Source organism: Seriola dumerili, unplaced genomic scaffold (genome assembly GCF_002260705.1).
Source record: "Seriola dumerili isolate Sdu_G_001 unplaced genomic scaffold, Sdu_1.0 BDQW01000267.1, whole genome shotgun sequence".
Taxonomy (NCBI): domain Eukaryota; kingdom Metazoa; phylum Chordata; class Actinopteri; order Carangiformes; family Carangidae; genus Seriola; species Seriola dumerili.
In genome coordinates, this window is record NW_019174522.1 from 329,372 (window position 1) to 355,093 (window position 25,722).

General features: G+C 41.8%; 2 protein-coding genes across 2 annotated transcripts in view; one reads left to right on the forward strand and one right to left on the reverse strand.

The window, feature by feature from the left end:
• On the forward strand, positions 1 to 2,509 carry LOC111230488 (ladderlectin-like). Its single transcript, XM_022757240.1, has 8 exons — positions 1 to 62; positions 167 to 249; positions 695 to 751; positions 1,190 to 1,288; positions 1,405 to 1,496; positions 1,620 to 1,745; positions 2,121 to 2,220; positions 2,322 to 2,509. Exons 2-8 carry the CDS (start codon positions 186 to 188, stop codon positions 2,396 to 2,398), a joined length of 615 nt encoding a protein of 204 aa, XP_022612961.1. The 5' UTR covers positions 1 to 62; positions 167 to 185; the 3' UTR covers positions 2,399 to 2,509.
• Positions 2,510 to 8,142: 5,633 nt separating this feature from the next.
• LOC111230456 (E3 ubiquitin-protein ligase DTX1-like) overlaps positions 8,143 to 25,722 on the reverse strand; it is a 35,219-nt gene continuing 17,639 nt past the window's right edge. The window contains exons 4-12 of the mRNA XM_022757202.1: positions 23,602 to 24,479; positions 13,213 to 13,274; positions 12,941 to 13,102; positions 12,690 to 12,751; positions 12,400 to 12,566; positions 12,163 to 12,316; positions 11,957 to 12,046; positions 11,143 to 11,241; positions 8,143 to 11,040 (exon numbers count right to left, since the gene is read on the reverse strand). Coding sequence (XP_022612923.1) covers positions 10,909 to 11,040; positions 11,143 to 11,241; positions 11,957 to 12,046; positions 12,163 to 12,316; positions 12,400 to 12,566; positions 12,690 to 12,751; positions 12,941 to 13,102; positions 13,213 to 13,274; positions 23,602 to 24,479 — 1,806 coding nt within the window. The 3' untranslated portion in view covers positions 8,143 to 10,908. The remainder of the gene's footprint in view (positions 11,041 to 11,142; positions 11,242 to 11,956; positions 12,047 to 12,162; positions 12,317 to 12,399; positions 12,567 to 12,689; positions 12,752 to 12,940; positions 13,103 to 13,212; positions 13,275 to 23,601; positions 24,480 to 25,722) is intronic.

Here is a 25,722-nt window from a genome sequence, read left to right on the forward strand (position 1 = left end):
CATCGCTCACCTTCCAGACACTTGACCGGCTCTTCACACTTACCTGACTGCTGCTTCTCTCTGTAAGTCAAATTTGTGTTACTGTTGTCTGGATCTGTTACACATTGCACTGATGAACATTGTGTTGTCATGACTTAATGAAATGTGAAACTTTGCCTCCCTCCAGATCTTCATTGCTTTTCATCATGAAGACTCTTCTGATTCTGTCTGTTGTCCTCTGTACTGCTCTCTCTGTCTGGGCTGCAGCAGGTGAGACACAACACGGATACATTATTTCAGTAACACATGTGAAACAGCTGTCATATGTTTAGGGCTGGGGATCAAACTTCCATCCTCTTATTGATCGACTGGTTTGACATCATCCAGGATAAAAAAAAAATGTCCTGATTTGATACCTGAGTAAATCTGATCAGCGTCAGTGAGCCAGTCGGCATGCAGCATGCTCGGACTAGGATGTAATAATGCTGGTCATTGACTGTTTATTTACACATTGAAACTTCAAAATAAAACTACAGTAAAACTAAAATGTGCATCATGATGAGGAAAAGAGAGGTGAATATGGGTCATGGGAGGAGGGAAGGAGGGTTTAGGACATCCCAGGTTACACGTAGTCTTTGTTCCTGAACTCAGTAGAACTTGTTTAGCGCAGTGTTTAACTGTATAAATCTGATCTACTTCGCTGTCTTTCCCTCAGTTGTTCCAGCTGAAGCTGCTACTGTGCAACTGGGAGACAAAGCTGCGCCTGAACCAGGTGATGGGCACATCTTATTGTAAATCTTTCCATCTTGAGTGAGATCACAGACCGCCACAGTGTGTGTTACTATTTATGTGTCTCAAACTGCAGCCATCATGCTGAAGTGTGAAGTGCTTTGTATCATCACACGGGTGTTTCTCATTGTCTTTGTGAAACATTGCTGAAGTGTCTCAGCACAGACAACAGCACTGGTTTGAGCCTGAGTCAGTGATGGGTACACCTCAGCTCTACATCACGTACAATAGAACAAGTATCAACTACTGCTGCTTTATTAGTGATCTGTACAAGCTGCACTGCAAACTGGTACAAACTGGACCATTGAAATGATTTACTGTCAGTCTTTCTATCAGCCATGTGTCTAAAGAACATAGTGATAATGAATGATTTCTGACATGATCAGTGAAGCTCACAGACCTTGTGTTGCTGGTTCTACAGAGGCAGTTGAAGACACTGCTGTTGAGGAGACTGCTGTTGAAGACACTGCTGTTGAAGACACTGCTGTTGCTGCTGGCAGACCAGCTGTACTCCGTCAAGGTGGGAAAATCACACAATGCACTGCTGTCACGGTAACACACGAGGCTGCTGCTGGACACTGGCAGCCATTTTGTTAATTACCTATTCTCATGATTTGTTCCCCTCTTTGTCTCCAGCTCGTTTCAGTTTCTGCCTCGATGGTTGGCAGAGTTTCTCTGGCAAGTGCTACTTCTTAGCCAACCATCCTGACAGCTGGGCAAACGCCGAGGTAATAACATCACATTCATAATGGTAGAACAGGAAAAGTTTGGAGCTCTTTCTCAGCTTCATTTGAGTGCAGTATATAATTTCGAAATAAAAAAACAAATCCTCCTCTCCTGTCGTCCTGCAGAGATTCTGTGCTAGCTTCGATGGCAGTCTGGCCTCAGTCCGCAGCATCTGGGAGTATAACTTCCTCCAGCGCATGGTCAAGACTGGTGGCCACAGGTTTGCCTGGATCGGAGGTTACTACTTTGAGGTATGTTCAAACATTTAAAACGCCTGTAGCTTGTCAATGGATTTCAGTGACATTTGGCAGAAAGCTACGGAACATGTTCACATCACTCATGTGTGTATGAGTGGTTTCCTGTTTTAACTTCAGCTTACAACAGGAACAGAAGCAGATGAACAAAGTTTGTGTTTTTTCAGCTCATTCATGAAGAATTGGGTTAAAGTCAGTTTAAAGCTCATGTTTGTATAATTTGACATGAAGTTTGGTCAATGGTTAAATGATTCTGTGGCATTATGTTTTGTTTTTAAGGTTAGTAAAAATGGTGCAGTCTGTGTTTGTATTGAGTCATAAATGTTGAAATGCCACACAAAGGCTCTTTAAACTAAAAGTGACTTCCTCCAGGGTGAATGGAGATGGGAAGATGGCTCACGGTTTGACTACTCCAACTGGGATACATCAAGCTCCACTGCATACTACCAGTGCCTGCTGCTCAACTCTCAAGGTAAGAGAGACCTGTGTCAACCATCACATTTGATGATGATGATGATGATGGTGATGATGATGATGATGATGATGATGATGATGATGATGATGCTTTTGCAGTGTCCAAGGGCTGGTCCAACAATGGCTGCAACATGCGCTTCCCATTCGTGTGTCAGGTCAGACAGCTAGACTGTTAGTCCTCAGTGTTACTGCTGAAGATGATCCTGAATCTGCTGTTTATGTGAAGGAATGTATGTCCCTGTCATGTTTTACATATATGTTCTGTGTATTAAATAAAAATGTGTTGTTGAACGTAAAAATGTGCTTGTTTCTTCTTTGTGGGGCTTCAAAAACAACTCTGTCCAGATCTTCTGTCTGCCATTAGAAGACACCATCTACTGTGTGTTTAACTCCTCCATATTTCAACCGATTGCTCCCCTGGTGAAATGATCCTCTTACACCGTCTTTCAGCTTGACAGAACTGTCACCCTGGACCTTTGCTACAACTTCAATGTCAACATGACTGTCTGTACACACTGTAGCAGTCACCATGTCATGACCAACTTGACCTGCCTGCACGGTAATGCTAGTAATGGCATACCTGATGCTGCATTCCTGATATGCCATGTGTTGGGTTTTTATTCTGAAGCAACATGACAGGAAGGTTAAAACTTTGTGTTGGCTGCTTGCCAAACCTCTGAAATAGCAGCCCTACTGTGGGTGATATCAAAGACAGTAGAGAAACCAAGACGCTTCATTTCCATTTATTTAAATAGGCAGTTGCCTATGTCGGATGATTGTAGGAATACTCTCTGTAGTCTCCCAGTTGTGCCAGACCACTTGTTTGGGCCAGAGGCATGAGGGCAGCCCTGAAATCAGTGGGCCTTGCATGAGTAAAGATTCTCCTTTACCTCGACAATTGACTTATTTGTACACCAGTAGGACCCAGACGCAGATGAATAAGTCAAATAAGTATGCAGGACAGTAATATATGCCTTCAATGCATTGCAGGCACGTTAATATAAAGATTTGAAGAAAAATAGGCATTCACACCAATAATACTAGAATATAAAGATTTGAAAGGTTGTGTAAATGAGATTTTGAACAAAAAATGGCAGCAAACCCCTATTGTCTATGTAAAGATATTGTGGAGTAATGCCACCAATCAGGCCGGTCACTTGGAATGTTTTCAGGGCTAGAAGATTCGGAGTCAATGTAAGCTACCATGCAGTATTTACACCGGGGGTGTACAGGTAGCCTACACGTCACATACGTGATAAGATCACGACCTGCACGGCGTGCGAGGAGTCATATCCACTATCATCCAGGAATTCACAGAACCATAGTTACCTTCATACCTTCTGTTTTTTTTTCCTGGAAGAATTTCTAGAGGGTTGCTTGAATGCTTCAAACTGCACTCCACCACCCTGTGTTCACCTGGTTGAGTGGATGGTGCCTTTGTCTTTATAAATGTCAGGAGGGCCAATGGTTTAACAGGGAGGGATTCACATGCAGTAACATTCACACATACATACATGCACCACCTGCCTGGCAACCTCAGAACTGAGAAACTCAGATTACAGCACACCTGAAGGGGATGCGACTTTGTTCTTTGCTCAGTGAATGGAGCAACAAGAACTGCCTCCTTCTGAACACCTCCAAGACCAAGGAGATGGTCATGGACTTTCGGAGGTCTAGGCCCACCCTTCAGCCAGTCAACATTCCAGGGAAGGACATTGAGGTGGTGCACACTTATAAATACCTAGGTGTGCACCTGGACAGTAAACTTGTCCCTGAACGCCTCTGCAGAACAGAGAGGTTCAGGAGATCCTTTGTTCCCACTGCCATCAGGCTATACAACACCTCAGCCAAAGGATGTGAACTCATTTAATTATAATGGTTCATTTATTATTAACTGTTATTATTATTATCAGCAATGAGTTAATGGACACATGAATTTCCCTTAGGGGATAGATAAAGTATCTATCTATCTATCTATCTATCTGTCTGTCTGTCTGTCTGTCTGTCTGTCTGTCTGTCTGTCTGAAACAAGCTACAGACTGACTGACTGACTGCGGAACCTGTAGAATAAAAATGCTGTAGGATATGACGCAAAGACCGAAGACATGGACAGAAAAACACAACTGAACACAATACATATTTAAAACTAAATAAAATGAATGAAAAGACAACTCAGTATCCCTTTATCCTCGGTGAGTAACCCTCAATATCGTTGACTATGAGCTGTAGAACTGCGTGAAGGAGAAGATGAAGACATTGAACGAGTGGGGGCAGTAAAGACAGGAAAAACAAAGAGGCAAACGTGGTTATGAAATGCCCGTCACGACTACCTGCCATGGGCCCTCAATCATTATGTTGCATTAACGCCACATGGTAACTGGGCCTCGTATTAATTTTAAATACGTCATGGTGACATAAAACCCCTGTATATGGTAACATAATATTATATACAAAATAATATATATGGTTTTTAAAAAAACACTAAAATAGCATTACCTAAGAAGAAATTCTCATAATTAACGAATATAATTTCATGTACTGATTCAGGGGAATGCAATTTTGTAAGATGATAATTATCTGTTAGATAATGAAATATTGGTTTGGATTTTGTTTATTGTTTTTTGTGTTGAATCACTTGTTAGTATGTGCATTATTATATGTTGTGTATTGTGTTATGCGTATTATTGTGTCGTGATGAGCACTGTGAATATGCATAGTTGTATTGTCAACATAACACCTGTACAGACCCCAGGAAGAATAGCTGCTGCAATGCAAAAGCTAAGGGGATCTAAACAAGCATGTCATTTTCAGGCTGTCTTTTAATACAGAGTCAAATGCCTTAGAGACCTCTGAGCCTGGTGTTTTCTTTAAGGGTCTTGCATAAGCCTTTTTTGAAGATACATCAATGACTATCTAATCTAAATGTTAATAAATAATAAAAACTATCATTATTTTTGACCAAGGGCTGCATATCAAAGATCTGCCTGAAACTATTTTAGTTTCTGACTAAATGTATCCTGGAAGGTTTATGCAGAGTATGAGCGTCCTGCTTGGATAAAAAAAATCTTTGACTCATTCCACGTTAACTTTTTTCCGATTTACCCTGTGCGGCTCTGTGGAGTCTCATGAATGGGGTTATAATACACTTACGCTCTGGGGTTTGTAAGTGAGACACAAGGTTCTTTGTGCCACTTTATTGATTCGTTGCACATTAGTTTTCATCATGTGAAGCCTCTTTTGAATGGCGAGAGTAAAACGATATGCTACAGAAGAAACACTCAAACAGACATTCTTGTTGTGTCGGACTCAGATGATGGATTTCACAAGTTTCACCGTGTTCAGAAATATGGCAGGCAGTGACACGTCCATTTCTGCGGACCTGAAGTGATGGTGGTGCAGCATGGAGAGTCTGGTTACTAAAATTTATGTATAATTAAGGGTGTATGGCTTTAAGTGACAGGTGGGTGACGTATACTTGCCAAAAACCGGCATGCAACAAAGTCTTTACCCAATACACATCTCCTCTTTCACCATTTTTGGATTAGCTGGGAGGTGGGTGGGGTCAGACACTGCCATGAAGGCTACGGTGGAGCAGCTCACTCTGATCTTCAAAACCGCTCTTCAGAAACCTGTGGGTGACGTCACAGAGGCTACGTCCATCCTTATACACAGTCTGTGGGAAAGGCATGGCTTTTTTCAGAGTCCATTGATTAGGAGGACGCCCTGTTTTACATGTGCTGCAGAGAGGGCAGGGATTGGTGGACGGAGGAGCCATACACAATCAGAGTTTTTTCACCAGGAGACTGTCCCTTGAGGTCTGACTTCTTTGGAAGACAGCCATTTAGCTTTTAACCATCATTTTCAATCAAGTCATTACAGGTATGGGCCGTAGTGATTGGCTGGCCATCAACAAAGATGAGAAAGGTGAAAATGATGAGATGATTTGACAACATAGTCTCCTGCACTTAAAATTTGAAGAAGGGCCATAGTAACGTCATTTGACGTCAGTCTCAGTTGCTGGAGCAGGGACACGTAAGTTGAAGGGGGGGCTGATTTTTTTTTAAAAATAAATCTAAATAAATTTAAAAATTAATATCTTCCATGAGTTTGATTGAATACAGCTATAGCCTTCTCTAGGGCCACTAAAATGAGAACAATACATTTAAGTTTCATTCATTCTTTATTTTTTCTTGTATTAATCATTCATACTCCAGCATTTATTTTGCATTATTTACACTTTGCTTTTCATATCACAGGTTTTGACACTCTCTTTCTCATAGGAACACCTGTGACAACCTCATACCCACTCTCCCCTCATAGACAAGACGACAATAGACGGCCCTTCTCCACAGACATCTGGGGGTGATATTGCCTGATGGGAAATAGTGATGGGAGAGAAATCCACATTTGGAGAAGGGAAAAAACTGAAATGGTGAGTCACTGGTCATAGCTCTTTGCTACATTGCTCACATGGTTTCAGACACTGCACACCATGGATCAAAGCCTTTAAACCAACTGACATTATTTTCCTCCAAAGACAAGATATACATGCTGATAATTTGTCCACTGCCATAGAGACTATAACACTTTTAACCCCACAATAACAAAATCATGGTGAATCAGTCTCTATTCATTCAATTTAGCAAGTCCAGAGAAAAAGTAATAAATGTATTTATGACAATTTCTTGTTCATTGTTTAGAAATCAAATCCTTTTTTTTTAATAACACAAAGACAAATTAAAATCAGTGACTTAGTGATGATACAAAATCAGTGTTTTCCAGAGTCACTGCAGTGTTTGGGTCGATGGTGTGACAAAACTCCTACACCACAAGAGGAAATGATTTTTGTAACATTTTTGTCATTTTCATCGTGTCCCCTGCACTTGAACCATTCTATGGTTAAAGAAGATTGGACATGAGACCAGGGTCACAAATGCTGAGAGCTGCAGTTGGCAGAAAGGCTCAGTGCAGACCAGTAGCGGGACAGGTGATATGTTAAAAAATGAAGTTGTTCTCTACCTCACAGAAAAGCAAGTGTACAAAAGTTTGACTTGCTATTAAAATTCATTATGTTAAACAATCAGATAAAAGTCTACAGTCAAATTCCTTTTACAAAGAAAAGATGAATTCATCTTAAAATCGGCTTAACTGTACACAATTCAAATTCAAAAAGACATTGTATTTAACTGTCTTCGAAAGCCGATTGTACCAAATTAAATGGGTATAATTACTAAAAAACATAAATGTACAAAATGAAAAAAAGGAAAATTATTCTATAATAGTGTCAAGAAAATGCTAAAAGTATAACTACAGTTCATGTTAAAAAGCAATCAAGAAGTTACTGTACAGGGAATACCATCATCAATCATCACCAGAGTTAGAAGATGACGGCAACCCTATGTACTACACAAATAATATCCTAAATTGGGAACATGTTGGTAGTATACACAGTACACAGATTCTCTTTTCCACAAATACCCACAAGTCTGCACAGTTGTCCTTGTTAGGACATTGCATTGACTTCCATTCATTGTGGACAGCCTACCTTAACCATGACTGGGCTTTGGTCCACATTAGGACTACTGGTCCCAACAAGGTCAGTGTTTATACCAGAAAAAGTCCCAAAGAGGAAACAGACACACACACCTTGTGACATTAGCCCCTTTTACACAGAGGCCCTGTTGTATTGCCCTGAAGAAGACCCTTCATTATGGTGCCTTTGCTCGGCAGCATAATCCTGCCCCCGTGTGTGATTTCACATAGATAGCATGCTGGTTCCAGAGTCAAAGGCATAATGTTTAATAAAACAACAGCAGCATCTGTCTCTTTTAGAAGACATTGATTTAGCTCTGTGACTACCTCTGCTTAAAGACAGAACCCCCCCCCCCCCCCCCCCCCCCCCCCCAATTCTGTGTCTGTGTTTGTAACTTTCATACAGAACGGTGAGGCAGAGTAAATGCTCAACAGTCCGGCCTTGAACAGGCTGTGTAAAGGGGGCTATTGTGATATGGGGCCATTTAAAGAGCCAACCCAGAGAATGGGCAGTGTGTTCTCAGTTGGTGGATGAGGAGCTTAGAAGAAAAGTTGTTATCAATGTTGCTGAGACAAGAATGTCTTATTTATTAGTCATAGATTAAAGGCCCCATATTAGAAAGCTTTCTGTTGTTTTTGCATACACTCCACTTCTGTGGCTAAAAATAAGGCTTTTCATGATGCTTTGTCCTGAAAACGCTTACCAAGAGGAATAATAATCTAAAATAATTAAATGTCCTAAACTGACAAACATACTCACAATACTAAACCTCATTTAGAGGTTCAGATGAGCTGCTGTTCTCAGCCCATCTGAGTCAAATGAGGTAAATCCAGAGTGGAGGCCTGATTGGACAGATTACAGTTACATCTTTAGTGTTGGCAGCCAATCAAAAGCAAATTCAGGTATGATATATTTCCTGAAGTTAATGAGTCGTGAAATGCTGGCGGCCATTCTGTACGCCCCATATTTCTTTAAATGATACATACTACAATACCCCTGAGCCTCGGCTGCCATTGCCATGGAGGAGAGGCCAGTGCGAGGTACAAATCTGAGAGGTAACCACTTCAAAAAGCTTTGTCATTACTGTTGAGAACAAAAGCATCATAGTTGCAGATTTCACCCACAATTAAAGCAGATTTTAAGACTTTACTTATCGCCTGCTGTTAGCAGCTCACATGACAGAATTTGAAGCTCAGTGATTAGATGTTTCTGGCTGAAACGTACCGTGGCCGTCCATCTTGTTTTTATGTACACGAGCTTGTAGCTTTGACTTTTTATCAAAGGACCAGATATTTTCGAACACAGTTCTTAACCTTTAGTACCAATGATTTAACCAGAAGAATTTCATGCCAATCAAAGCTGGGAGTCATGTAACACTTCAATGGGTCAGATTCAGAGTCTCCATTGAATGTCTGTGATTACACACAAAGAGGGGAGTTTAAATGCATATAAATATGGAACCTTTAAAGTTGTCTGTTTAATCACAGCTTTTGAGAAGTCCTTGTCTACCAGAAAAAAGTCCTAAAGATGGTCTTATTTTTTGTGGGTGACATATCGATGGTGAATGTTGTGTTGTAATACTAACTAGTCAGTGACAACCACAGATTAAAGTTTTACCAATCCCAGTGTCTGTGAAAAATCACTGTGATTTGTTGATATCCACTAATAGTATTTGACAGTCCACCACCAGGACCAAGCTAAACTGATTTGAAATGTGTTTTTTCTGCTTGTGCAGACCAGGTCGTGACCTCTCTTGTGCTCTCCACCCTCCTGAGCCTTCTAACACTCTGCTCAATCTGAGGGGCTTTCTGGCTCTTCGTTGGTCTGGGGGTTTTACACACAGTGAAGATCATTCAACTAGAGGAACTTAACACTGAGGCCTTGAAGCGAATTCTCAGAGCTTGATTCTAGGCAATCACCTTCATCACATCCTCAGTATTTTCTCACTGGTATCCCACTGTTGATGGGATACAACAGCATCTATATCCAATGAAACCATGTGAACCATCAAAAGGGACAAATATACAATAAAGACAGATGTAAATACTGGTTCCTGTGAATCTAAGGTTAACTTGTACCACAGTGGCTCAATAGTAATAGGCCCAAATGACAAGGCCTTAGTTTGGTCTTTTGGCATTTCACAAACAATCAGAAACAAACAAAGCCTATTACAGAAAACCATTGAGTCAAAAGTAAGAGGTAACATAAGGAATGACATTACATGAGGGTTATAGTAATGATAAAAAAGTAACACAGGTGGATAACTCAAAGTAACAACTGGATTTGTTCCATTAGCTTACAGGCGGAGGTGTAGTTAATCAGAAAAACCACAAGAGGGAGCAACAGCACTAAACTTCAACCCCAAGCAGGCAAGAAGCACATCGTCTGTCTCCTGTCTTCATTCTTGGTTTCCTTGTTTTTATTAATAGCTAAAGTACCTGAACAGTACCATACAAGTTAATTTTACTCTACTCCTATCCTATACTACATTCATTCACCATCATTGGCTCTTTCTGCTACATTATTCCTGTTCTCCTCCCTCCAGTAACCTCCCCCACTGCTCCAACTTCTTCCTCTTTGTCCTTTCAATCCCCATTTTCTACTGAACTGCTCTGACATTTTACCATTCTTTTATATTACTCTCTCTCTCTCAGTAAAGTAAACTTGTTTTGTCCTTAATATTAGTACCGATTCATTCACACTTTTCGACATTTAGTACCTAGCTGTTTGGTAGCTGAAACCGTGAGTGCCCTCATTCTCCTTCTGATTTCTTATATTTCTCCTGTGCATTGTTTTCCTTTCTGTGATGATGCTTCCTCAAACTCCCACTTCTGTTGATGTGCTTGTTTGAAAACTGTGAAATTTGGACAGACTTGCATTGACAAGGTGAACCCAACGCTGACTCAATCAACACCTTGAAAAGTGGTCACTTTTGCAAAACATAATCAATGTCTTGTACAACCCGAAATGTCCCCCCTGCACTCATTTTAAGTGCTGGCAGAGAGAGTCTTTCTCAGTTCAGGACCTCCTCTTTTCCTCACTGTTATTTTCATGGTGAGGCCCCACTTCTCTTCCTCTACTCCTGGTTCACCCGTCCAGCCTTAACTGCTCTCTCACTGATGTCTCCTCCTTCTCTGCTGGCCGTTTGTCCTTTCACTTTTCCATCAGTCCATCATCCTCTGTGATGCCCTGAGCCCTCAGCTCTTCCAGGACGTTGTCGAGGTGTCCAGGGTCGGGGAAGCCGTGGCCCGTCAGGTTGGAGCCAAACTCCGTCTTATGGTGGACCTTACAGGGAAGGGAAAAGTTGCCTTTAGTTTCAGTGGCAACAAATCTAATGTGCATGTATCACTCACCACGATCAAATCATTCTTGAGTGTTGAGTCTCACCTCGTTCCAGATGACGGTGTCGGACTCTCCTGTAGTGCTTGATGTACCAACTGAGAAGATCAATCTGCGGTCCCATGCTACCAGGAGCAGTCTCAGTACCTGACGACAAGGTAGGGTTAAAGATGAAATGTCAATTTTAAAAACAACTTTAAAAATGTATCTGTATGAACAACAGATGTAGGCAGATTAATGGGTGTCTGAAAAGCCCCTTTTTCCACTGGTCAAAAAAACCCACTAAGACCCGGGAACAATCAGCGTTCACCGGTCAAATGACTCTGCAGTAGACAGAATATTTATCGGCTCCGGCTTTGATCAGCATTGATGTAAATACAACACCTGGGTGAAGTCATTCATTTTCACCCCTTTTCCTGCTGTGACGTCTGTCAGAGCACACACACTGTGGACACACCTGTCACCTGTCCAACAAGGTGCTGTTAAACCAGAAACACCGCGGTTACACCTTCCTCCGAGAGTGAAGCTGCAGCCCTGAAATAAGTTTTAAAAACCACACAGTCACTGGTCGAAGCGTCTCACACAGAGACTCTGACAGTGACAGGAGCAACAACCCGGGGACGAGATGTTTTCCCAGCAGCTCACTCTCTCTCCCGTGTCTGTGTGTGTGCTCTGTAAGTGCATGTGATGACATCACTCCTTGCAGTCATGTGTGTCCTCCGTCCGAACAGAAAGACAAACTGCACTGGCAGTGGAGAAGGGGTCAATCGGCTTTTACTAGCGAGTTTACCCCATGTTTAAAAAAAAAAAAACATTAATGCTGGTGGAAACTGGGTATAAAGAGATGGTGGACTGTGTTTACCTTGCGTCCTTTCTCGCTGTCTGGGAGGTAGCAGTGTCTGGGGAAGCCTCTGGCCGTGAAGGGCTTCCCTGGGTTTGGATGCTCTGGTCCCTGAGAGGAAGAGGAGGAGGTGGGGGGTGGGGGGGGTTTAACATTATTGGCTCTAACAGTGTCACACGACATGGAATAAAATAAACACTACTGTCAGCCCAGATTTTTTCAAGTACCTGAATGCCTGGTGGGATGTTGTAGATGATGCGTATGGTTTTGCAGTCAGGGTGCCCTGGTAGAGAATGAGGGATGACGTGATACTCCATCTTCCCTGCCGGTTGGTTGCCTGTCTTTACGCCATAGATGGTTTTACACGTGGGACACTGAAGACTGAAAAGAGGGATTGATTACAGGGGTTATTTAATTAAAACCTGTGAGGGAATGAAAAGGGGTGTTATGTGTCTCTAACCTACCTGCCATCCTTGTTGCCATTATTGTACATAGCCACCAGACACTGGAAATGGTACTGGTGTCCACACTGTGCAAGTCGCCCAACTGAGTCTGCCCTGGAAACAGGCCCCACCCCTGGACCTTTGTATCCGGATGGACCCCCCAATGGCTCCATACAAATGGTACAGTCCTAGGGAAGACAAAGAAAGGGGGAAAAAAAGAAAAGTCATTATGAAAAGCTTCTCTCTCTAGATCCGAGTTAATACTTCAAAGATATAAAATATAAAGATGTATTCACTAACACATAACGTACCTCCTCTGGTGGACTTTTAACTTTCTGCAGGTACTTCTTCACCACCTCCTCTGGAGTTTTACCTGCAGACAAAGGGGAGAGGCAACAGAGAGGAGTGATGAATGGATGGCCGTTAACCTGCGTGACACCCGTCTTCTCATATTGACAGAACAGCTACGTCACTGAGCAGAAAGGCGGGTAAGAAACAGAGAGAACAACTGGTGAAGTCTCTCTTTCATCAGACTCAGGCTGAAACTATTTTAATGCTTTACCCTTGCGAGCTTGTTTCTTGGTGGTCTTCCTGCAACAGTGTCCAAAGCCTGGCACTGGTTTGATGTCACTCTTGCTGACGGGCGGAGGATGCAGCACAAGTTTAGGAGGCCTCGTCAGGCACACAGGCAGAGCGGCGGCACTCATCAGAATTCCTGTGATCCCTGAAACACAAAATAAAAACAAAAAAAAAAAACATTTGTTAGAAGAGAAATCCTCTTTGGTTTCTTCTATATCTACGGCAGTGGGTTCCTTGGTGTGTGTGTCTGCTCACCGGCCAGTGCAGGGTGAACAGGACTGGATCCACTGAGGTTCTTCACTGGGACGGTGGGCACACTGCAACAGAAAAGACAAACTGTCAAGTGAAGTGTATTTCACACACTTCTCTCCTCCCAGGCCTATAATGGCTCTCTGATCAGACATTAGAGTCTGACTAATAGTATGTGACTGAATACTCACTTTGAAAAACTGATGACTGTCATTCTCACAGTCAGAGGTCACCAAAACCAAAATTCACACAAAGACAAAAAGGAAAACAGGCAAACGTTGTCAGCTGGATATATAAGTATCCTGTGTGCCTCTGTGTTCTTTACAGAAACATTGAAAAGGGACAAGAATTGAAGAAAACTTCAAAAGTTTGTCAAAACGACACAAAAAGCAGCTTAGTTCTCCTCCTTCCTCTTTCTGCTGTGTGTCTGTTCTTCTCTCCCTACTTCTCCTCCTCCTCTGCTTGTATCTCCTCGTCTCGCAGCGTGCTGGGGAGCATATGAATGACCACACTGCGCTGTCTGCGTGTGTTTAATGAGAGCTAATCCTCGGAGTTTCCATCTGCTCACTGAGCTCACAGACATGTACGTCACACAGGTGCTTTCTGGGGGATTACCTGCTTCATCACAAAGCCCATCATCATCATCATTATCATCATCTCTAAATGACTAAAACACGTCACACAGATCACTGTTTTTCATAAAACTGGATGGGATATATATCTGATTCATATCTGTTCACATCTTTGAGCTTTATTCTTACAAACGGTGGGGTCAGGTGATAATAACTACTCCAGCTGACAGATGTATGCACTAACACCACTGTTCAGCAGTGGGTCAGTGGCACATTAGTCCATTATAGACCTGGAGGCTGCTCAGGCTGTAGAACAAAACACACACGCACATTGTGAGTGTGTGTTTGGCATTACAGTCTATATTGCATAGAAAACAGCTGCTGAAGAGGAGAGAATAAACACACATGCTAAAGACGTGTGGAGGCAGTAAGTCCCAACTGTCTGATTGCAGATCTGCTGTTAACTTAAGTCTGAGGCTGCGTCCGCACTGCTACGTTTTTATGTTAAAATGAAAACCATCTCTGTCCAGACTAACGCACCGGAAAACACACACATACATGAGCATTCACATACACTGTGTACGCTGGTGTAAACAAGAAGCAGGCTGTCTACTCTGCAGTTGGTTAGTCACACAAAATACTCTGAACAAGGAACAACAGAGACAGTCGTAGTGTTAAAATACAGAATTTAACCGAACAGCTGCTAGAAAAGACAATCAAGACACTGTAATTCATTATCACAAACTCTGGGGTTGTGTTTTATTTTGAAAACTCTGCCGTTGTGTTGTAGTCTGGGATACAGAAGCAGAAAGCTTAAGAAACGATGATGTAGACACCCACGGTCTCTCTTATCTCTCTTATCAGCCTGGACTACCAGCGGTGAATACAACATGATAATGAATTACAGTGTTACTAACTGTGTTGTCTTTGCTAGCAGCTGTTGATCACTTATATTCTCTATTTTAACACTTCCGCTGTCTTTGCTTTTGCATGCGTAGTATTTTGCGTGACTAATCAACTGTAGAGAAGACAATCTGCTTCCTGTTTACACCGGCTCGCACATGCTCAGTGTACGTATATGCTCATGTATGCAAGTATTTTCAAGTGTGTTAGTGTGGACGGACATCATTTTCAATTTAAAATGAAAATGTAGTAGGATGGACGCAGCCTTTGCTCCATATTAAAGAGTGACCAAAGGATAGCAGCGCTCATCTCCACAGTCCTCTGATCTACCAACTGAGCTATGAAAAGGGTAACAGCTTAAACCTTCGTACAAATGCAAACGCATTCACTCCTACTAATAGACTAGTGTAGTCAGTGTTCCAGACTTAACAGAAGGGCAGAGAGCGTTGATGATCTGTTGTTTCCTGTTGTTGGGTTAGCTTTAACAGGCTTTCTGTCAGAGCACTAAGCTGCTTTCACTTAACCCCACTCAGTGACACATGACAACACACTAGTGAATGACTCACTGGGGTGTGTGTGGGTGTGTGTATGCGTGTGTGCATGTGTGTCCGTCTAAGTCTGCGCTAATGTGGATGACGAAAAGAGTATGAGGAAAGTGTGTGTGAAATGAGGTGTTACTTCACATGCTCCAGAGAGAGAAAAAACAAAGCAAAGTGTGAGTAATAAAACAGTAAACATACAGAGTGAGGGCTAAACAAACACAACCACTGATGGTAGATGTCAACACATGATACTGGTCCACTCTAAGCTTCCACAACACACTGATAACTGAAGCTCTATCACAGATTAACAGAACGGCAATACACAAAGAGGCCAACACCACAGTAGATTACTACAGAGGGTCAGATCCACACACCTTCCATGGGCCTCCACTTTAAACACTGAGCTACAGAGCTACACTCAACAATGGGACACTTGATTGATTTTGTGCACATTATTTAATACTTGTACTACATTGGGTACCTGCATAGGTGGACAGGTTTATACATGTGTCATCTACAGGTACAGTCATAAATAGAGATGAAACCGTATAAAAATTTAACATCCCCATTATAGTGACCAAAATGATCACAGGTATCAGTAGTATCACGGTGTTGTTAAAATGTTTTTTCATGGAAACCACAAATAAATAATTAGCAGCACATTTAAACATTAAAATGATGTCCAACACATCTGCGTCACAGATGAGGACAGCTGTGGCTTAATTCTGTCTCATCTAGGTGAAATAACAGCAGACAACTCTTTTATGTTTGATGGGATATGCCAATCCCACAGTCAGTCAGTCAGTCGTCAGAAGGCAGCTTCACAACAAGCACACGGTGAGAATACATGGCTAAATGTGGTCGGTATCACACCTTAATCACATCAAATTTCCATCCACGTTGATCAGATTAGTCCGAACGTCGCTCTGTAGCGCAGCAGCTCTGCTGTCGTATGCAGTCAAAGTAGTTTAAGATCTTAAACTTGTCATGGAGATTTATTTATGACAACATATGAAAGACAAACACCTCCCTCCGTTATAAATAGATTTCCTGTGATGATGGATGGGAAACACTTATATTAGAACTGTGCTGGACTAAGGCAATGAGTGACAATGACAGTGATGTGACACACATACACACACTAATCACTTGTTGCACATCACTGGGTGTATTAATAATTAACAGGCTGCTGCGTGAGCAAGGAAGTCTTTACGGTATGAGGTAAGGAAGAGACAAGGAAGAGTTAAACCAAGTCTGATCATGTATAATCTTGATGTCACCATAATTTTGATTAGCAAGACCACTGCCATCCAAGAAAAGATCTGAAAGGAAAATGGACTCAATGGAGTAGTCAGGAGGGGAATAACAGGGCGGTGTCTTACCCCAGTCTACCCTACATATACATATACAGTACATGATATTGGAATTAGTGAGCATATGATGTAGTGCATGACACGTGGGAGGAGTTATTTTGGGTGTGTAGGATTTTTCTGCATAGATAGTGTTGGGTTTTATTTGTGCCAAAAAAAATGTTTCCATACTAGAGCGTCCTAGAGTTTTTCTACAGATGGTTCCTGATTTAATACATTTTTTAATTTTAATATTTTATTTGTAAGTATTCTATTTTATTAACATGTAACACAAATACAGAGGGATCTACCACTCCAGGAGACAAAGACAGAACGCTGCTCTTCTAAGGCTCCAAGGCATTACAGTTAACGTAACAATAACCTCCAGCCAGAAAATGAATGTCTACAGTCTATTACATCTACCAAGAGAAGCATATGTATAGAAACAGTACATGTACAAAACATACCATGTCTACATACCTGCATGCACAGACACACATGCACATACACAGACCAATCCTGATAAATAAGACAGGATGGTTGCCACATTCGATCAAAGGTTGTAGAGCGAAGACAAACAGTAAATCTAATTCTCTCCAGATGCAACAGATTAGTGACCTCTACTAGCCAAGTCTTAAAAGAAGGCACATCTTCAGTTTTCCAAAGGGTTCAAATCTTCCTCTTTGCAGTGACTGTGCAATATTGTATTGTCTTTTATGCCGAGTGACGGGCCGCGCCTAGAATGGCAGCACATGGATGTGGTGTAACACAGTTATATACTTAAGAAAGGCACTTGAAAATATCTTGCATATCAGAATCTCTTTACTTTGGGGCAGAAACAGAAAAGGTGACCTCAGGTGCCTTCTGCTGATTTACATTTGAGGCAGATTGTCTGATTGCATTCATTAAGTTTTTGTGTAACTGCTTGTGTTTTTACAACATTTAACATTTTAGAGACTTCCAGCTTGTTTTGTTGAGTAAAAAAAGGTTTGTAGTAAAAGTTTGTATAATAGGAAGTTTTGTTTTGGTATCAGTATCAATATCAAAGTATTGTATCAGCACAGGAATCTAAAAGTGTAGAGATAATATAAACTAAAAATAGTTTATTTAACTAATTATTTACCACTTTGCTTAATTACACAGCCATTTATCTATATATTTATTTGCATCTGTCTATCTATGTCAACTTTGGTCCTCCATAAAATATGACCCAAAATGGAGGAAGTATTAGGGGAGTAACAGGAAACCAGGGAGCCCTGGTGGAAAACGAGACCAATGAAGAAGAAAAAGAAAAAGCCCGAGATCTTTGAAAAAGGAAGATCCCGTCCCTGCCTGAGGGGTATGGCCTGAATGGGACTTCAGTCTTTTGACCCCCAGCGACCTCAAACACACCCTCCTCCTCTCCGCCTGCTTCCCACCAGATCACACACTCCCCCAGCTTTGTCTCACATACTCCCTCCACCCCTCTTCCCTCTGCTCCTCCTATTCCCCCGGGCAAAGATGGACATCAGCTGGACTGATTTAGACACCAGACAATAACACACTCCCACACATTCTCACACACATATTGTCACAAACACATAAAGCCTCCCATACATGGTCACACACACACACACACACACACACAGAGTTTTTTTTTCCAGACAACTTCATGATGTTTCAAGCTGATTTTCTCTGTTTTAGTGAAAATTATTTGATGTGACAAAACGTGGTAGACAGGTTTGCTGTTGTGGATTGACTGTGTGAAATTTTATAAGATCATACTAAATTTTAAATGCAAGCTCTGAGAAGGACATGCATTTGTTGAATGAACAATGACAGACTTAATTAGCTCAAAAAATACATTGGTCAAAGTAGAGCTGCACAATTAATCAAAAAATAATTCAAACCCCAATATGGCCAAGTGCAAAATCCAAATCACAGGAGCTGAAAAAAACCAAAAAAACAAAGGAAAAACTATTTTTTTGATGAAGGTAAATGGTGTACATTGTTAGCACCATAAGCACTGTGCTGCTACAAAGACGCCCCGGCCCAAAAATCATATTCTCCAGATGTAAAGGAACATGATGTCACATCATCATGATTTTTATTCTTTTTTCAGTGAAATGAAAAAATGATCATTCCAACTGAAATCACAAAATCTGCCAAAAAGAATCGTAATATGATTTTTTTTTTTTTTTTTTGCTTGTCATGCAGCATTAATGCAAAGACAGCTCAAAATTGGCTGAGGATGTTCAGAAATGATGAAATTATGTGACTGTTTTTGGCATCTTGGGAAGGTGATATAACACATCATAATCATAACTGACCTGAGTGAAACTCATCAAACAAACTTGTAAAACATATTGAGGGACTGAGAGAAAGGTGTGTAATAATGCAGAAAGGCAGGAACCAGGACAGACCGGCAGTCCGCCTCAGACACCAGACGACACAGGTCTAGCTGTCTGCCTGGTCTCCATCATTCCCCCTTGAGGTTAACCGAATGCTCTCCCATCCATCATTTTCTATTATTGCTGTTATGTTATTTGCATTGAGAACTTAAAGCGTATGAACAACAACACAATCCAACAAGACAAAGGGAAATGATCATGTTTGTGGTGCATGTCTTGAGAGCAAAGAGTTTTTTTCAAATCTGCATGCATGCAAAGATTACATGTGGACCACACTGATGAGACAAAATATTACTCACATGCTATCAGCCAAAAGCAAAGCAAACAGGAGTACAGAGTATCGTTACCGGTCAGTGTCAAATGTGATTGTTTACACGTGTCACAACTTTAACCAGTCACATTCTTTTAACTATTATTAAACAGGGCTGGATGATTAATCTAATTCTACTTTCCACTACGATTTTGGCTTCCGACAATTATGAGAACAAGATAATGGAGATAAAATGATTATTGTGCCGCATTCTGTTTCGCAACACATTTCCCATTTTTTGAAATCTGTTTGTTTATTTTATTTTTTTTTTATTTTTTGGCGGTGCTTGATACAAGCTTTACTATCAACAAGCTGCTGCCAGGGCTGATGTGTTGTACTTGATCTAATTTGTTTTTATTAGTTTTTATATATTTAATTGTATACATTTAGATAGTATATATTTCATTTATCCATCTCATTTTTTTTTCATTTTTTTAATTTGTTTTTCCGTTGAATTGTATTTAAAGTTCAAGAGAGTCCAAGGTTAAAAAGACAGTTTTTTTTTTAAAAGTTCAATAAATGTGTGGTGTTTCCAAAATCAATGAGTAATCATGGTAAATAATCATGATCTCAATTTGATCAAAATTATTGTGATTATGATTTGTGCCATAATCGAGCAGCCCCATTATCAAACATTGGAGGATATTAGTTTTTTCAAGGTGTCATTCTGCATGTTTTCCCTATATATGTGAAAAAGCAACAGATGAGATTCACCCCCGTCTGCTGTGCACAACATGATTCAAATCAAGCTGTCGTCTGTAACCTGTAGGTGAACTGAGCACACTCTCACTGTACATTTCTGCTCCTCTTTTTTTATGTCAGACTGTGCAGCCCACCTCCCCTCAACATACCAGTTTTTACCTCCACTCATTCATTTCCTTTCCCATACCCCCCCCCCATAGAGAGAGAACATACATTCTTCACTGCAGCTCTCATCAAGATAGTCAATATTTACTTTTGATGTGTGTGAGAGAGAAGGACAATGTGTGCTTGTGTGTCTGTGTGTGTTTGTTGTCCTGATTTCTTGCACCACTGTCTGAGCTATCTTTGACAGTTTGCTGACTCGTTTCTTTGTCTTGTACCCCCACCCGTTCCCATCGGCCCTCGTCTCAAGTAATGTCTAAGTCTGAGACTGTCTACACACACACACACACACACATACACATACACACACACACACACACACACACACACACACACACACCTCCCTCTTCAGGATATTGTGTTTGTCTGGGGGTAGCAACAATGCTGACTGGAGAAGTACCATTGTCTACTCTCCCCCACCCAAAAAATATTCACATCATTAACATGCTGTTATAACAGCAGATCCATCTATATGATGGGGTGTTCCACCACATGGCACCCACCCCAAGCAATCCAGCCTACCATAATACATGCTACTGAAGTATGGCATCTGTATTTATAAGGATAGTTATGTTTAAACTAGTATGGGGCTACAACAGTGACAGTAACATTTTGGCATTGAAAACAAAACCTGAACTGAAAAAGTAAACAATGGCATTGAAAAAGTTGTACTGGAAAAAAGTTGTATTGGCACTGACATAAATATTGTCTGCTTCTCTCTGCTGTTGTTTTCTTCATATAGTAACCCGGGTTGGGTTAAGGTTAGCCGTCGAAAAAAGTGCTGGCATTGGCTAGACTACAGACTACAGCTCAGACTACAGGAGTTTTAAAATCCTAGCTGAGTTTGAGTTAGGTTGCATCACACACAGGAGAAACTTCACAGATGTTTCTTCTGTCTAATCTTAAAAACATGAACACACTACAAGATTTCAACACAAAATATGGGAAATTATTAAGATTATTGCGTGAGAGGGAGAAAATCAGGAAGCGATGCATCACCTCAATTGATCTCATCGCATTTAATCCCATGGAGAAGCAGGCGTAAACAAAACAGAGACTGTGGTGCAACAACTTGTTGTAACTGTTGTACTGAACAAGTCTGGATGAGACAATGTTTGGGGAGATGTGGTCAACACGGGTTGTGTCAGTTTTAAAATCTATCAACAGTAGTATGCTAGCTAACGTTAGCCTCAAGCACAAGAATTTCTGTTGCTTGGCAACACCGTTAGCCGCTCCAGCACAAACATAACCCTAATCGTAATCATCCCGATTTTGAACTAAATATCAGACATGTTTGATATGAACCGGGGCGGCCTGAGGAGTCTGCGAGTCCAGGAGGTTTAAGACTGTGAACCTCTCATGTGACCAGATAATATGGGCCGAACATCTGAACCGACCGAGGTCCAGGACCAGATTGCTCCTCCGACTGTCAGGAGGGGTGAATCAGGGTTAAATGGTCCAAAAACGCCTGCAGTCTGAGCCCTACTTAATGCTGCCCAGACTTGGGTCATTCAACAGTTACTGTGGAGACCAACAATGAGGCTGTGACGGGCCCGGGCTGCTGAGCCATGACGGTAGAGAAGAAAGGAGAGGAGCCGAGAAGTAGAGGAGGGGGCAGGGAACAAGCGACAGGGATGGGGGCTGGGAGGAGTGCTGGGGTTGGGGGAGGGGATGGGGCTGTGGGGATGCGTCTGAATACCAAGAAATCTACACCATCTTCATCTGACCTTGTTTTCAGTTTCGAGGTGATTATCTGTGAGAATCCCATGTTTTGGCCTCTGGTGGTGAACTAAGACTGAAAAGGCCTCACTTCCTGTGCATAGGGAGGCATTTTCCCAGAGAAGTGAACAAACACCTGCTGTTTAAACCACCAAATAGGCAAGCTTTCATGAAATGTCTTTAGTCACTATTGTATCATCATGGAAATTGGAAATTTATTTTTTTCTTTCCTGTTACAGTACTGAAGAATCTGTTTGAAGAAGTTGACTTGTGACCGGAAGCTGATTAAAATCAGCTTCTGTAGGTAAATGAGTAACACTTTCCTCTCAATGGTATGACTGCGAAGCTGGAAACAGCAAGTGCTAAAGGTCAGCACTTCTTGGGTTGAATTAAAGACTGAACAATAGTCTGAAGCCATGTCAGCTGTTCTACAAGGCTTTTCTTAAGCACAGCTGTGCTTTGTGCTAAATGCTGATGCTAGTAAGGCAACCTGCTAAAGTACAGTCACGTTCATCATCTTAGTTTAACACGATATTTCCTGAATGTGGTATCTCCCAGTGTTGAGAACAGTGGTTGAAACGGTTCTGTGGGAGTCAGAGTGGACCCCTCACGGAGCTGCTCTCTTCTCTTTGCACTGTGCATACCACCACATAACATAGCTTTAGAGAGAGGGAGGTGCTGCTAGCCCATGGCCTTCACACTTGCACCAATGGCATGAACACATACTTACACACTGACAAACACACATAGTCCACAGGAATCTATGTAAACAGTTACAAGGTCAATTTACCATTTTAACACTTCTGTTTGGCCTAACTTCAATTTTTATGTGGATTCTCATCAATCTACATTTACTTAAATTCTAAGGTCACCAGAATTTACTGCCTGCTAGTACTGCTGACACAAGACACATGACCAGAGGGTAGGTGCTACTGGACCTCATTCGTCTCAGTATTATTTTTCATTGTCTGTTGTCTGTTATTCTGTCATCTTCAGAAGGAACTCATTAACATCATCACTTTCACCCATGTTAAGAGCATTGTGCTCAACACACCCAGTATTTAATGACCATTTTAACGCCAAACAAAGGTCTAATACCCCAAAATCCACTTAATCAACTTCAAACAGACATTTCCAAGAGGAATGAATGTGAATCTAGTCACACCTCTGATATCACATCACTCAGTCAGTGCAGAGTAAAAAACACAACTCATTGTAACACAGGACTGCATGACAGAGGAAAATGTCCAGTATGAGACACACATTGCGATGACAATATGGGATAGTATTTCAAGTTTTGCATTCTGTGCGTATAATCCATGAAAACAAGTCAAGTGTCTGCTTTGTAATTACATTGATTTCAACTTTAACACCTAACATTAACACCCCACCTTAACAATAATATCATTTAGTCAATAAAGTATGCTGTTATTTGCATCTTGTTCTGAACTGTCAACTAAAAAACAAGGGCACCACTAAATGTTGCTCAGCATTATATTCAACATGTTAACTGACTGTATTGAAATCTGAGTTTACAAACAGCCAAACAGCAGGAGATTTATGATATTACACTTCTTTGTGATGTGTATTGTGAAAATTCATATTGCAATAAAAAAAATGATAAAATGAAAATATGGTAACCTCTTCAGCCCTCATCATCATCACCATGTAAATACCAATAAAAGGCTTTGAATGAAGCTACTGGTGCTGTGTGTCTTGTTCCACATGTGTGTGTTGTTCACTTACCCTGATGCTATGAGTGCTCTGGACTGGGCCATGGCAATCCTCTGTAACGCTGGTCTGCTCAGCCCGGCTAAGCTGGATCTCTGTGGCAACGGGGCATGGCACACTGTTGCCGTGGACGACGCCATGCGTTGCGGCTTCATCACCATTGGCGACGGAGATGGCACTGGAGAAGGGGGTGTGGTCACATTGCTGGCAGGGGTAATTAATGTGCCAGTCGGCACTGATTCACTGGCTGAAGATGAAGAGTGCTTGGCCGGAATGGACGGAGGGTTCAAATTTGGGTTGGATGATGGGGGCTGAGGAGGTGGAAGGGATGGGGGAGGCGGCCTGACGGAAGACGAGGAGATACCCAGAGAGGACGTGCAAGTGGTGAGGGCAGCCAGCGACTGAGCGAAGAGCTGAGCGTTCCTTCTTGGTGAGGCAGTGTTTTTGGAGATGGCGAGGCCGTGCGGCAGCGTCTGATAGTAGCTGGAGTTCTGAGGCTGTCCTCGTCCCAGAGTGGCCGATTTAGACGGACTTAGAGGTTTGGAGGCTGAGTTCTTAGGCCGCTGCATGGTTAGCGAGCGTCTACCTAGAGTCTGTAACCCTGCAGCTCCTCCCCCTGCTCTTCCTGTATTGGTCTTCACACTAAGGACCAGCATGCACTGCTGGCAGGAACAAGGCTGGCCCAATCCAGTAGCCAGTAAGCCTCCATTAGGATAGACGGATCCAATCCCCATGCTGGCCCCTGACACTCCAACGCCCAGCAAGGCTCCTGTTAGCCCTCCACTTGCTCCTACACCTCCTCCTTTGGGTACAGGGAGAGGACCAGACACTAAAGGGTAGGCCATGTCAGCACGCCTCTGGATCCTCCGACATCTCTGGCTCTGTCTGTTCACCTGCAGGAGCAAAAAGAAGAAAAACATGTTGAAAATGTTGTAATGTTCCAGCCTGAAAGTTAAATATCACCCATCGATGGCTGGTTCAGTCTCTTCCTCTGCTCACTCATCCTACGGTGTCCGCCAAGGCTCCTTCCTTGGTCCCAGTTTATTTTGTATTTATATGCTCCGTCTTTGCGACATTGTCTGCAGATACAGTGTTCATTTTCACTGCTACACTGATGACACACAACTTTAGCTACCAATCAGACCCGTGACCGGTCCAACATAACAACCCTCCACACGTCTTACTGAAATAAAAAAAACAGATGTCAGACAATTTCTTACAATTTACAAAACGACAAAATCTCAGGTAGGGTTGTCACGATACTAGAATTTTGAACTCGATAACCAGGAAAATACTCAATACCATTTTCGATACCACAGAGAGAAAAAATGAACCTAACCCTTTTTTTTTTTAAATAAAGATTACAACAATATAAACAATAACATCAATGACAACACTATTTTTAGGTTGTCTGAGGAAGCGCGTTGCTGATTAAATAGAGTTGGGAGGGTAGGCTGCTGCTGTTTCTGTCTAGTTGCTGGTCGACTTTTCTCAGCTTCAATCTGGGACTTTAAGAGAAATATAACACTTTTCAGATACAAATAATTATGTTATCCTGTTAAATTGACACTGTCTATTAACGTTACAGTCCGGCAAGACTGATAACGTTTCCTGCCTAGCTCCCATATTAATGTTAGTCGTTCTATTATTAGCCAAAGCCGCAGATTAATGATGACTTAACAGACGGCTAATGTGGCTATCGTCTAATTGCTAATAGTTAAACGGCTAGGGTTAAGGTGTGCCGCCGGCCAGGTAAAATATTAAAGCTAAATAATTCCAAACGGCACTTTTGCTTTTTCAATTTCAGCTAAAACAGGTCGCGAAGGTCCTTCAGCAGCAGCACTTGTCATGTAAATTTAGTTTTATGCTGTTGACGCCAGCTCAGTGTTGTGAACATCAACTAGCGTTCATGCTTTCAGCTGCAAGTGAGGGGAGGGGCTGTGTGCCTGCCTGTCTGCAGTGGTGCTGTATGAAGTTGTGTGGACTGGAGCAGGCGAAGATGGCAGAGTATTTAATCCAATACTAATTTTTAGTATCGATCAGTATCTGAGTATCAATTTTTTTGACAACCCTAATCTTAGGTCATCATACTTGGTCCACTCACAAAAAGAATTCAAAGCATAGAAAAATTGTCAA